At 47.5% G+C, this 14072-nt stretch overlaps 1 protein-coding gene across 17 annotated transcripts in view; it reads left to right on the top strand.

Moving 5' to 3' along the window:
- NOD2 (nucleotide binding oligomerization domain containing 2) overlaps window positions 1–14072 on the top strand; it is a 42926-nt gene that overhangs the window by 11044 nt on the left and 17810 nt on the right. For 8 of the 17 annotated variants that reach the window (XR_012490199.1, XR_012490198.1, XM_074314902.1 and 5 more), the window contains 3 exons: window positions 3391–3538; window positions 4406–4872; window positions 11414–11519. Coding sequence is in view for 15 of the 17 variants with exons in the window: in XM_074314902.1 (XP_074171003.1) it covers window positions 3394–3538; window positions 4406–4872; window positions 11414–11519 (718 nt within the window). In the remaining 2 variants the exon portion in view is untranslated. Of the gene's footprint in view, window positions 1–3390; window positions 3559–4405; window positions 4873–11413; window positions 11520–14072 lie in introns of those variants that run through there. The other 9 variants (XM_074314909.1, XM_074314900.1, XM_019732356.2 and 6 more) reach the window with 3 other exon arrangements.

The following is a 14072-nucleotide window of genomic DNA, read 5'->3' as shown; positions in this document are numbered from 1 at the left end:
CAGTCCCCTCAGAGAGGGCCTCCCACAGCTGGATCCCTGGCTCTGTGTTGGCTCTGGTTTCTCACCCTCTTCCTGAGCCCTTGGTCTTCTCCCTGTCATGGCCTTGGTTGCCTCATGGGTTATTCCCTGGCCACAGGGTCCTTATTCCACAGAGGGGAATAACCTGCCATGTCACCCATCCCCTGATCCCTTGGTGAAGACCAGAGTGACATTTCCATCACCTCTGCTCTCCTGCCTCTAAGTTTGTCAGTCACTCAAGTCCCCTTTGCCAATCTGAGGCTGGAAAGGACCCCATCTCACCCACTACCTCCCACCCAGTGCAGAACCCCTCTGCTGTGTATGCTCAGTGATGTTGAACTCATTACTTACGAAGTGCTGTTCAGTGGTCTGCAGCTCTTGTTTCATCTAGCTGAAATCTGTGGCTTGCAGATTCCATCCCTTGGTTCCACTTCTGCCTCCTGGAACCATGCAAAGTATATTCATTCTTTTATTTATTCAAACACTCTTTATCAATGCACTGGGTGAGACACCGGGGCTAGAGCAATAAAAAAATCCCGCAAAACTCCCTGCCCTCATGGAGTTCGTATTCTGGAGAGGAGTCAGACAACAGTCAAATAAGTGAATACATGATACATCAGGTGGTGAGAAGTAAAGCAGGTGAGGAGGATGAGGTGTATTTTATATAGCATAGTCAGGCATGGCCTCTCTGAGACGGTGACAACTGAGCAAGGCCTTGAAGGAGGTGGGGGGTGGAGCTTTGGGAATATCTGGAGGAAAGGACAGTGTATCCACATAGGGACGAGCACGTGCCAAGGTCCTCAGGCAGAAGCATGACAGGCAGGAGCAGATATGTCTTATTCTAGGAACAAGGAGGGGGACAGTGTGGCTGGAGCAGGGTGAGTGAAGAACCAGTGTGGGACGAGTGGGAAGGAGCACAGAGAGGTAAGGGGGGCGCGGGGTTCATTGCATGTGCCTAGGAGGCCGCTGGGAGGGCGGAGAGAGCCACCGGAGGGCTTTGAGCAGAGCTGTCACCTGCTCTGACTTAGGGGTTAGCAGGTTCACCTGGCTGTGGGCAGGACAATAGGCTATAGGGGGAGAGAGCAGAAGGGGGACCACTGCTGTCATTCTGGGGAGAGGCCGTGGGAGCTTATACCTAGGGCATACAGGTGGTGAAAATGTCAAATTTTCAGATTTGGGATATATTTTGAAGATAGTAGGGTGGAGAGGATTAGGGATGCAAGAGAAAAGGGGCGTCAAGGGTGACACGGGTGGTGGGGTGGAGTTTGGCCTGAGGCCCTGGAAGTTTGGAGCTGCCATCGATTGAGACAGGAGCTGTTTACCGGAAGATTTGGAGTTTGGTTTGATGCTTGTTAAGCTGGAGATGCCCATTAGCATCCATGCGAAGACGTCCAGGGGACAGTTGGGAAAAGTTTAGTAGAGAGGTTGGAGCTGGAAATAAAATTTTGAATGACATCACCACATACCTGGCATTTAAAGCTATAAGAGCTGGTGAGTCCACTTAGGGAGAGAGTGATATGGAGAAAAGAAGTCCAACCAGGGCGCTCCGGGGCTCCCAGCATTAGGAACCAACCAAGGAGTCAGAAAGAGCAGCCAGGGAGTTGGGAGGAAAAGTTGGACAGTTGGGGTGTCCTGGAGGCAAGGAGGAAGGTGCTTCAAGGAGACGGGGGGCAATGAGGACAGATGCCTTTGACAGAGCAAGCGAGCTGAGGGCTGACCATCAATCCATGCAGAGGTCACTGGTAACTGTGATAAAAGCGATTTGGGAATAGGGAAGACCGGATTGGAAGGGCTGGGAGGAGAGACGTTGGGGACAGCAGTACAGACAACAGACAAGGAGTCCTGCTGTGAAGGGGCAGAGAAATGGGATTGGAGCCAGAGGGAAGTGGTGTGGAGGGAGGCTTTACTTTTGGGATGAAGTTACAGTCTGTTTGCGTGCTGGTGGGAAACTCTCTCAGAGAGAAGCTTGGTGAAGGGGGCCAGAATAGAGGATGGCTGTGGGGGGTGGGGGAGGACGTGAGGGGTGGATCCAGTGCCCCAGGGGAAGCTTGGGCCCAGCGGAGAACCAGGCCGTTCAGAAGCCGGGGATCCCAGGGCCTCCCTCCCTCTTCTGTCTGCATGGGCCCAGCAGGCTGAGCTTTCACCTGAAGCCTGAGCATCCGTCAGCTGCCCCAGATTCAGTGTAGTGTGTTCAGGAAGGGGCCCTGCTTACTCAAAGCTCGTCCTGGTGGATGAGCTCCTTGGTGCGTGTGTCTTAGGTTCCCATGCGGTCTCCCATGAGGCTTTGTGTCAGTATTGCCAAGAGTTACCTAGTTCTGGGCAGCTGGTTGGCCGACTCTGGCTTCCGGCTCATCCTTTCGGAGCTTCCCCTGGCAGATCTGGGCCTGTCAGTCCTGTGTCACTTGGCCTTGCCTTTCCTGCTCCAGGCCTCCCAAGATGACTTGCCATGCCTGACAAGCTCTGATGAGGGAGAGGGTAGCCCAGGCTCTCCGGATGTACGGGGAGTGCAGCTGTCCATCCTTAGGCATTGCCTGGGTGACAGGAGCAGGCGTTGTCCTGTCTCAGCTTTTCAACTTCATTCATTCCTGGCTGCCCACGTGCCTTCCACGTGTTGGGTCAGAAGGAAAGTGCTGACCCTACTTCTGGGCTGTTCCATGTGGAAGGGGTGGGAGGTTCATTTCCCCAGGATCTGGGCATGGGTGCTGGGAGGCTGGTGTTTTCCAAGGCTGAGAACCCCTCCAGGGCCAAGCCCAGAGCGCTTCCTACCCCTAGCTGTTCTCCCCTTCCCTCCGCCCCACCTCTGCCCTCTCCACGCCTGTTTGGAAGTGGACACAGGAAGTGGTCACAAGGAGGATTTCTGCTTGGCCAGAAAGACCTGTTTTAGCTCCTGGTTTGCTGTGGCCTCTGTACTAGGGATACCCTCCCTTCCAAGCTGCCAGACACACAGGCAACCTCGCTGCCTCAGTTTCCTCCTCGGGCCGGCACAAGGCTCCAGCCTGTGTCGGCAGCATTTTGAGTTTTCTCCTTTCCCTTGTCTTGGCTGCTATATGTGGACAGACACAGAATGTTCCAGCCCTTCCCCTCCCTCTGTGAATTTTTGATTCATGAACATTCCCACCGTGCCTCTCCAGGGCTCTGCCCTGTGCCAGACTTAGAGATGCCAGAATGAGTAAGACCCAGGCTTCAACTTGGGCAAGAAGGGAGGGAGACATATAAACAACTAATAGGAAAGGTGCAAAATCCCCAAGCCCTTTGGCGTCTGTCTGCTCCTTTGTCTGGGAATGCCCCTGTTTTATAAAAGGAAGCAAGCATGCCTCTTCTTTTTCCATGCCCACACCCTTTCACTTTCATTTTCTCTGGGCACTACACCAGCCCATGCTCCAGGACCCTGTGACAATTGCAGATGGGACTCTGCTGAGAGATTCTCTCTGTTGCTTGGGGACCCTCCTAGAGCGTGAAGCTCGGAGAGATCTGTTCCCCTCACTTACCAGAATCCAGAGGCTAAGGGCTGAGTCCAGAGGTGACAGCATGTGATGTGTGGTAAGGGGGTAGGAGGGAGGTGAGGGCCTGGGGCAGTGGGGGTGCTGTCTGGGGTCTGTGTGCCCATGAGCTTTGAAACTACTTAGTTTTGCACCATGCTTTTTGCTTCGCCTCTTTATAGCAACGTTCTGGGTCTGCCCCTTGGGCTTACAGAGGGTTACCCACACAGGCATGGGCCCCTGTGAGAAGCCCCAAAATATAAGGGAATGAAAGGCATGCTTCTGGAGTTGCACTGCTTGGGTTCAAATCCTAGCTCCACCTTATCTAGTTGTGAACCCTTGTACGGGTCACCTAGCCTCCCCATGCCTCAGTTTTTCCATCTGTAAAATGGGGCTTATTATGGCTCTACTTCAGAGTGATTGGGAGGGTAAATGAATTCACACAGGAGAGCACTTAGAATGGTGCCTGGCACTTTGGATGTGCTTAATGAACATTAGCCATTGAAGAGATTGCTGCTGTGGCCTGAATCCAGCCAGCATGAAAGAGCCCTGTCACACTGCCTCAAAGAGAATTCCCGGATCCCTTGGGAGACATTGTTCTTAATATTAGCTCAAACCTTTTTAAACTTCTTAAGCCAAGGATGAAGCACAGATGTGGGAACCAGCGGTCTTGATTTAACTCCTTGCTTCAAACTCTTCGTGGGACCCTGAGCCAGTTTCTTGCCTTTTCTGGGCCTCAGTTTGTGCATCTGTATCATGGGGAGCTTGGGTTGGGTAATGTCTGAGGACAGAACCATGGTCAGCTTGGACTTGGGGTGGAGCTGACCGGCCCCCTCCACTGCCACCTCCCCCACCTCATCCCTGCCTGCTTCTGGAGAAGTCATGCACTGACCTCACTCTCTCCCCAGGTTGTGAAATGTGTGCACAGGAGGCTTTCCAGGCTCAGAGGAGCCAGCTGGTGGAGCTGCTGGTCTCGGGGTCCCTGGAGGGCTTTGAGAGCATCCTGGACTGGCTGCTGTCCTGGGAAGTTCTCTCCTGGGAGGACTATGAAGGCCTCAGCCTCCTGGGCCAGCCCCTTTCCCACTTGGCCAGGCGTCTCCTGGACACTGTCTGGAATAAGGGTGCCTGGGGCTGTAAACAACTCATCGCGGCTGTGCAGGAGGCCCAGGCTGACAGCCAGTCCCCTAAGCTGTGTGACCACTGGGACCCCCATTCACCCCACCCAGCCCAGGACCTGCGGAGTCACCGGCCGGCCATTGTCAGGAAACTCTACAGCCACGTGGAGGGTGTGCTGGACCTGGCAAAGGAGCGGGGTTTCATCAGCCTGTATGAATGTGATGAAATCAGGCGGCCCATCTTCACGTCATCCCAGCGGGTAAGACACTTCCATCTTGGGTAATCAGAGTTCACAGGAAAGGGGTGCTGCTTAGTCACCAAGGCGAAGCTGTCTTCATGAAGTAGGTTCTGTGGGGAAACATGAGCCATGGGATGCCCCCAAAACAGTAGCCAGGCGGGTCAAAGTTGCTCTGGATTTTGTTATCACACCACTTCTAAAGAGAGGAAATGTTCCCTGGTGGCCAAGGGCTGATTCCCCGAAAATGACACAGGCTCAGGCCTGCTCTGCGTGACTGCAGGCCTTTCCATGGAAACTCTCCATCCTTAATCTCTCCTGCCGCATCTGTAAAGCCGGTCAGGTTTTTGGGAGAATTCAATGAGTTGATCTGTGTAACACTTAGAACCGTGTCAGACGCATACGGAGCACTCATTTGTATTACCTTTGGCTGCTATCAATTCTGCTATCATGGTATTTTATACTGTACACTTTTACTGCTGTCTGCTTTCTATTAACAGCTTAACAGATCATAAATATTCATTAAATGAAATCTGCATTTAATGACATAGCACACTGTGCACTAATAGAGTTTAAATGCCCACCTCGGATTTCTGATAGGAAATTGCATTGCATCATACACACTCGGAGCAGGAATGTAAGTGCCTTTGAAAATGCCATTCCACAAGAACGCATGTTTGAAACTCTCTGTTTTATTCCCCGCCCCCCCAAACCGTGAGTCTCACGTCCTGTGATGCAGATGGAAGTCATGAATAGATTCATGTATCCCATTGTATAGATTGGGAAAGTGAGGCCCAGAAAAGTGGCTTGCGTGAGCGCATAGTAGTTGATAAGAGGGCCAGTGTTGGGCCTAGTGCCTTGACTCTTTCATTCATCATTAATTTATTCAGCTAGAATCTACTTAGATGCCCACTACGTGCCAGGCTCTGTCTTAAAGCTTATTGTGCTCAGAATGCCTTGCACACAGTAGGCACTCAACAAGTATTTGCTGACGAAACACATGAATTGTTGAATGAATGAATTGGAAATGTATCGCAGTGTTAGGATAGGCTGGATTGGGGGACTTTCTAGTTTTTATTTTGTCTATTTAAAAAAAAAAGTACTTGGTGTCCAAGTGCGTTTAGGTAAACCTAGGTTGAGCCTGGTGGAATAAGCCAGTCTGTCGTCAAGGCAGTTTCAAAGCTGGCTCAAGGTGATCAAGTACTTACAGGGCAGACATGATGTGGTCCCCTCTCATTAGTGCACGTGAAACCTACAATTGTACACTGAGCACCATCTCCTTGAGCCTAGACCGGTGGGGATTACACAGAACAGGTAGATTATTGTACCTACCTTGGTCTTTTGTGATCTGTTTGGGTGTTGAATCAGCCCATAGAGGCAGTTACAGGCTTGTGTCTTGTCACCTTCGACTGAGTGTTCAACAGTGTGGTCTGGTCTGGATGCTCTTAAGGGGTTTAGAGAAGGCAGCCGAGAACCCAAGGGCCCAGAAGAGACAGGTCATGAATAGAGGGTGTACTTGGATCAACTGAAGGATAACTCATGAGTCAAAGAAGAAGTCACAAGGGAAATCAGAGAATATTCAGAACCAAATAATCATGAGAATAAGATTTATAAAAACTTATGGGATATAGCTAAAGCAGAACATAGAGGGAAACTTATAACCTTAAATGGTTATTTTAGGAAAGAAGAAAGGCTGTATTTTAATGAGCTAAGAATCCGTCTGAAGAAAGCTCTAGGAGACAGCAAACACATTGAGGGCTTGAACTGAACCAACTTGTGGAAAGGATGGCAGACAAGAGATATGAGGATTATAGCAGGTTTCAAAGGGACTGGGCTGTCTGAAGTTTAAAGTTCTAGAATCCAGCTCTCTCTGAGCCATCTTTGAGCTCTGGCTTTGATTCTCTAACTTGGTGGTCTTCCCTCAGTGGCCGAGTTTCTGATTGACAGTGTGGGTGGCACTTGTGGTATGTGCAACTAACATATCCCCCAATCCAGGACTGCCTTGTATACTCTTATAAACTGACCTTATTAATTTCCTATAAAGAGGTGGTTGTCATGGATTGCAGTTTAGGGCCTGAAAAATACTGTGGAATGAAATGCAATGCAAGTTAAAGAATTAAGTCCCTAAAATAGCCATTGCTACTCTGCTGAGTGAGTGTCTACTATGTGCAGGCACTGTGCTCAGCCCCTTTTAATTTATTATCTCATTTGAGCCACTCTGCTACCTTCCAAGGGGGTTGTTTGGTTAGACTGTTTCTTAACAATGAAGAAATTGCCCAAATTTCCCATCTAGGAAGTGGTACAGCTGGAATTTGAATTCAGGCCTGTTTGTTTCCAAAGATTGTGTTCTCTCTCTGTCATGAAATGTGGGGGCTTGATGTAGTAAACATGCTCATCTGGGCCTAACAGTCATTAGCACCCTCGAGGCTAGAACACCAGCTATAGCACCAACTGCCCATCTGACTCACACAACTGCTGAATTGGTAGGGCCAGGGTATCAGACTAATAGCTTGGCTCCTTCACAACATTTTTAACTTAGGAAAGGTACCATGCCTATAGAAAAGTGAGTAATTTAATATGTTATGGTATAAACATGTATGTTCCCATCACCCCAGTGAAGAAATAGAATGTTGCCAGTACCTGTATCCTTCCTCAATTGTAACTACTAGTGGTAACCATGAGCCTGACTTTTGTATTAATCATTTCTTTGCTTTTCTTTATAGTTTTCGTACCTTATGAAAGAAATCTCCAAACAATGTATTGTTTTGTTTTGAGAAATAAAAATGGAGTAGTAAACACAAACATAGCTGTGTCAGGAAAGGGCAGTATTGCCTTTCCTTTTTGGATGAAGGCTCCCAGGAGCAGGGAAGCCTGGGAGTTTATAAGGTTGCCTTCTGGGAAGGCAGTGAGCAAGGCTATGAGTGACTCCTGGGAACTATAGGATTCAACACAGCTGAGGGTCCTGGTAGGGCAGGTGTGAGTCATGCAGCTGGATGTCCAGCAGGAATTTGGTCAGAGGAAGTGGGCTGTTCTGTATGGTTAGTTGTAAGCATGGCAGAGGCTCTTCTAGCTCCCAGGAATAGGGCTAAACACTCTGTGGGGTGAAATGAGTATCCTCAGTTGACTCAGGCAACAGGGGTTGAGGGAAAGAATGATACTAGCTTGTGGTACAGACCAGCAAATATAGATAAGGGTTAGAACATGGACATCTAGAAAATAACTGCCCTCAACATGTCTGAGCCTTGAGTCACATTGCTTTACTCTATCTGGACTGGTGGCACTCTACTTGTAGTACAGAGCCATCGTCCTGAGACTTCCCCTCATAGTCCTCCTGTGTCATGAACAGGATGTCTTCCTTTTTCTTGGTTTGTCTATTTTGGTAGATAAATCTTCTGGTCAATTCTTTAGAATGAATGTATGGCAGTTTAAATTTCTAAGCTCTTACATGTCTAAAAGTTCCCTTGTATTTGGTTGCTAGCCTGGCTAGGTATAAAATGTTGGGTTGGTCATCATCCTTCTTCAGAATTTTGAGTGTTACTCCCTTATCTTCTCTCTTCCATAGAAGAATGGCTGGAAGAACTCCAAAACCATTTTATAACTCCTTCTGAAAGCCTGTACAATTTTTTTTTTTGTCCCTAACATTCTGAAATTTCACAATTATGTGCATTAGTGTTCTTCCGTTGTGCTGGCACCCAAGAGGCACTTTGAATCTGGAAACTCATCTTTATGTTCTGGAAGTTTTTCTTCATTAGTTTCTTTCTTTCCATTCTCTGTATTCTTGTTTGTGGAACTACTACTATGTCAATTTTAGAACTCCTGGACATTTCTCTGATTTTCTTCCACTTTTTGTTTTTGTTTATTTTGCATCTCTGTGTCCTTTTGCTCTACTTCCTGTTTGATATGCTCAATTGTATGTTTAAACCTTAAATTTTTCATTTTTGTTATCATTCTTTTAATTTTCAAGAGGTATTTTTCAATGTTCCTTATTATAGCATCCTGTTCTTGTTTCATGGATATGATATCTTCTCTTACTGAAAGAGCATAATGACAGGGTGGCTTTTTTGGGAGGGTGGTTCACTCTGCATAATCTTTTTATCCTACAAGTTGCTTTCCCCTCCCCCACTTATTTGGCCTCTGTGCTTTCTTTGGGCATATGATAACCCTTGATTGACTGCTCATGACTGAAATAGAGTACTTTAAAACTCACTGGAAAGTTTTACTCAAAGCATGCAGTTGAAACTTGTCTACCTCAATTTCCACTGTAATCATTTTGAGAAATGGTAGTGTTTGTATCTTCAGAACTTTCCTCCTGGGTTGGCCAAGTTCCCAGTGTAGACTTCACAGACCTGCCTGCCAGAGTTGTGGGGATCCTGTGAGTGAGAGGGCTGGGCGGCGACAGTGGTGGGGAGAAGTCTCAGCATTGCACTTATTTTGCACATGGTCACTTAAACCTTTTGTTTGGGGTGTGATACCCACCTCCATCATAGTCCAGAAACCCTGTTTTAGCCTTTCCAGAATATAAATCTTCACACTTAGCTGTGGTAGGGCAGGGACAGTTGCTGGTGGGTTGGAGTGGGTAAGGGGAACCAGAGATCTGTTTATAAACCACTTCGTATCAGCCCTGCTTAATTTAATCATTTCCTTTGATTCCAGAGGTTCCTGGTTCCAGAGACCTTTACAAATTCTGAGATGTACATTGTGTGATTTTCAACCTGCCCATTGCTTAGGACTTGGGTTTCTGGGTTCTTCTAAGTCTGTCATTATTCATTCATTTGGCAAGTCCTTGAGTCCCTACTCTATGCCAGCACTCTTCTAGGTGTTGGAAATATATCAGTGAACAAAATGGACATGAATCTTTGTCTTGGAGATACTTAAATTCCAGTGAGGGGAGATAGACACTAAGTAAAAGGAAACAAATGACAGAGTATGTTGGAAGGTGGTATAAACTGTAGAAAATAGGTAGAGTGGGTCTGGGGGTTGAGAGTTGCAGAGGGCAGAGGATAAGTGATTGCAGTTTTAAAGAGTATGGTCAGAGAGTTGTCACTGAGAAAGTGTAATTTGAGCAAAGACTTGCAGGAGGTGAGGGAATTGGTCATGTGGATACCTGGGGGAGGGTCGTTCCAGGCAGGGAGACAGCCAGGGCAAAATCCCTGAGATGCGAGCCTGCTTACTGTTTTCAGAAAGCCTGAGGCCAGTGTATTGAGTGGAATAAGAAAGGTGAAGCAGAGTAAGAGGTGAGGCCAGAGAAGGAACCGGGGTCCAGATGATTACAGACACGACTTTTGTCTGTTTAGGGCCTTGTTGGTTACAGCTGAACCTGGGCTTTTATGCTGAAAAAACAGGGGAACTGTTGGGACATTTGTAACAGGAGTGGTGTGGTCTGAATATGAGACACTAATAAAGCATTTTTATTTTTAAAGAATTACACTTGACTGTGGTGTTGAGAATAGACGGTAGGGATGGGGATAGAAGCAGGGAGACCAGTTAGCTGGCCTTCATAATTTCCCAGGTGAGCAACGATGCTGGCTTGGACCAGGAAGGTAGTAGAGGAGGTGATGAGAAGTGGGGGGGCTCTATCGCTCCGTGTCCACTATGGGCAACACTCGACCACAGGTGGCTATTGAGCACTTGAAACGTGACAAGTCCATGCACAACACACGCTAGGTTTCCAATGCTTAGTGTGAAAAACGAATGCAAAATACCTTACTGATTTTTTGAGCTTGATTACATGTTGAAATGGTAATCTTTTAGATATATTGGGTTAAATAAAATACATGATTAAAATTAATTTTATCTATTGTTTTCTTTTTACTTTAAAAAAATGTGGCTGTTAGAAGATTTAAAATTACACGTGTCTTGCATTTGTGGCTTGCATTGTATGATACGTTTTGAAGGTGGAGCCCACAGGTTTTGCTGGTGGATTGCAGAGAGGCGTCAAGAGTGACTCCCAAACTTCGGGGCTGAACAACTGGAAGGTTGAACTTGACATTAGCTAAACCGAGGAAAGCTGTAGGTTTGGCGCGTGTGAGTAGATTAGGGGTCTAGTTTTGGATATGTGGAAGCTGGAGGTGTTTATGAGACATCTAAGTAGAGATGGCAGGTAGACAGTTAGATGTGCACATCCAAGTTTCAGGGGAGCAGCTCAACGTGGAGATGAGCGTGGGGGAGTCAGGTGCAGAGATGGTATTTCAAGCCATAAGACTTGATCAAATCACCTCTCTCCAAATGATTTCCAATTTCCAAAATTGTTTTTCCTGTCCTTGTAGGTTTGAGATTTATGTTCTTTTTTTCTTTTCTTTCTTTCTTTTTTATTTTTTTTTAAAGTTATTCACTCTTTTAGCAAGTTTCAAGAGGGAACCAGATTGGATGTGTGTGTTCGAGTGTTCATTTCACCACCCAATACTGTACCGACTTCTTTAAACTCAGCCTTTTGTTGTTGTTGTTTTTCTGGCCTTTTATTATGCTGGAAGAGAGATGCCTATGAAATTGCAATAATTGGTAGAAACCTTACCATATGTCTCCATCAGCCTTTCTGAAAAAATAATGACTTTTGCCTTCCCCACAGGCCAGAAGGCTCCTTGACCTTGCCATGGTGAAGGCGAATGGGTTGGCCCCCTTCCTTCTACAACATGTTGAGGAATTACCAGTCCCGAAGGCCCTGCCTTTTGAAGGTATATGTGTGTGTGTGTGTGTGTGTGTGTGTGTGTGTGTGTGTGTGTGTGTTCTCATTTCATCAGAAAAGGAAGGGAAGGCTGTGCAGACTCTTGGTTAAGAGCACAAACTTCAGAGTGAGACGCGTCCTTTAGAATCCCACTCACTGGCTGTGCAAGCCTAAGACTCACTTTCCTCATTTGAAGGCTAATGCCACCACTGTCTCATTGGGCCGTTGGGAAGACTAACAGGATGAATGTGCATTTCAGGGTTAGCTTTTACTACTCCTGGCACTGCAGAATGATTGCTGGAGTGGCCGGGTATTGAGGCGCTGACTGTCGGTGTTCCTTTACTAGCCAAACTCAGCTGTACCGAAAAAATGTGGACATACTTTGAGGTAGGGCTGGTATCTCTTTTTAAATTTATTTTTCAATTACAGTTGACAGACAATATTATATGAGTTTCAGGTGTACAGCACAGTGATTAGACATTTACACCCCTTACGAAGCGCAGCTATCTCTTGATCTCAGCCATTTAGCTACTTACTATCAGAAACTCAAGAACCAAATGGATTTAGATAACATGGTATCTCTCACTGCACACAGCCACCAACCCAACTCAGGCACAGGAGAGGCTTAGATAGCACAGCTTGAACAAACATTCCAGGCATCCTGCCATGTGCTTTACTTAACAATCTCTGTTCCCGGAGAAGCAGGTGTGGTTTTCTCTGCTTTACCAATGTGAAAACTGGGGCAGGAGGGCAAGGGAGGAGGTAAAGGAGAGTAGGTCTGGTTTTAGACTGTCTCCACCCTCACTTGCCCATTTTTGGGGGGGAAGAGATCATCAGTTGTAAGACAGGACGCAAGCCTGGCACTCTTTGAGTCTTGTTCCCACATCACCACAGGGAAAGCTCATTGGCACCGAGTGCCCCTGAACTGTGCGTGGGGCTGGCAGATGGATTTGTCACCCAGGGCCCCGCCTTCTGGGTGGCAAGCATGCCCGTGGGAGGGATGGCTGAAAGCCCGTGCTTGGCACCTGGGTGTGTCCCCTCTCAGCTGAGAACAGAGCACAGACATTAGTGCACATCAAGGGACATACAGCACCGGGCCAGTGCCTGCTTAGCCCTTGGGTAATGTTTGCTGTTGATATCATTAAGCAAGCTGGCCGACATGTATTGTCACACCACGCTATGGTCATGGTTCCCCAAGGTGACGATCCTAAAGGTGATGACTGACATGTATGTGTTTGTTTCTTTTTAAAATGAGAGATCATTTTATTTTTCCTGGAGAATTTTGATATCATTGGTGATGGCTGGAAAACCTGCATTGGAAATCAGGTATTAGGAGCAAATATATCTTGTGGTCTCTGTTCAGTGCTCCTGGCATATCCAGAGGGCAGTAAGAGCAATGATAACTAGTTCTGGGAACAGAAGAGGAAACACAGACACAGGGCATCTCCTTCATATGACTAAATATAGCTTCGAAGTGCTCAGAGCTCTCTGTGAAACTTACTTGTTGGCCTTTGGGTTGAGAACAGCTGCATCAGAGCTTGGTTGGGGGCAGTGAGGCCGTGATGGGGTGAATCGTGCTCTGAGGTCCCACCACCCTGGACTATAGACCACTACTTCCCCGTTTCCTGAAAGGGGAACTAACCTGACAGAAGAAGTGATTTGCTCAGGTTGATATTATAAAGGAATGCAGCAGTCCTGTGGACATATGCTACACTGGGGACAGCAGGGCGTGGCGTGAAGAGCCTGCGGAAGTGGATACATCAGGAAACCGCGTCCCAGTGCTAGACCCAGACTTCCCACTGACCCTGCGGCCATCCAGGACTGGGCCCCCCAGATAATCCAGGATGATCGCCCCGTCACATCTGCCTCATCCCTTTCGCAAGTAAGACAACATGTGCCACGAGTCTGACAACTAGGACCTGGACATCGTTGGGGGGCATTGTTCTGCCCATCACACCCATTAATAGCAGTGATAACAAACACTGGTTTTTGAAAGTTGACCATGTATCAGACATTCTTTTAAACTCGATTTTGTCTCCTTTCCTCCTGAAACAATTTTTCAAAATGTGGATTGCCCCCAATTTTGCAGATAAGACTACTGTAAGTGGTATGTGGCTTGCCCAAGCTAATGGTGGACCCAGGTATGCCTGACTTCAGAAACTGGGTGCTTATATCCTTGTACCTTCTGTTTTCCTTCAGAAAGATGCACCTGAGTCTGAATGGTGAAGGGACGGACCTAATGCCGCCTAGTCAGGATAGGGGACAGGGATCAGGGTGCAGGTCTTCTGAGCCAGCCAATGCTCCTTCTAATCTGCAGCCCTTCCCGATGGCAGTGATAGTCATGGCACGCGCTAACGTCTTTTGAGCACTTATTTTGTGTTGGACGCTGATGAAGCACTTGACATGCATTATCTTAATTGGACCATGCAAAAACCCCGGATGGTAGGGACCACCAGCTCTCCCACTTCACAGGGCAGGAAATTGAGGTTTAGCGAGGTTATGTGACCATCGCAAAGCCCACAGCCTGTGAGTACAGAGTCTGCTGTCCATTCTCTCCCACCCA

Source organism: Rhinolophus sinicus, linkage group LG11 (genome assembly GCF_036562045.2).
Source record: "Rhinolophus sinicus isolate RSC01 linkage group LG11, ASM3656204v1, whole genome shotgun sequence".
NCBI lineage: Eukaryota > Metazoa > Chordata > Mammalia > Chiroptera > Rhinolophidae > Rhinolophus > Rhinolophus sinicus.
Note: the sequence above shows the minus strand (reverse complement) of the source record. Positions and strands in the feature narration are given on the sequence as shown.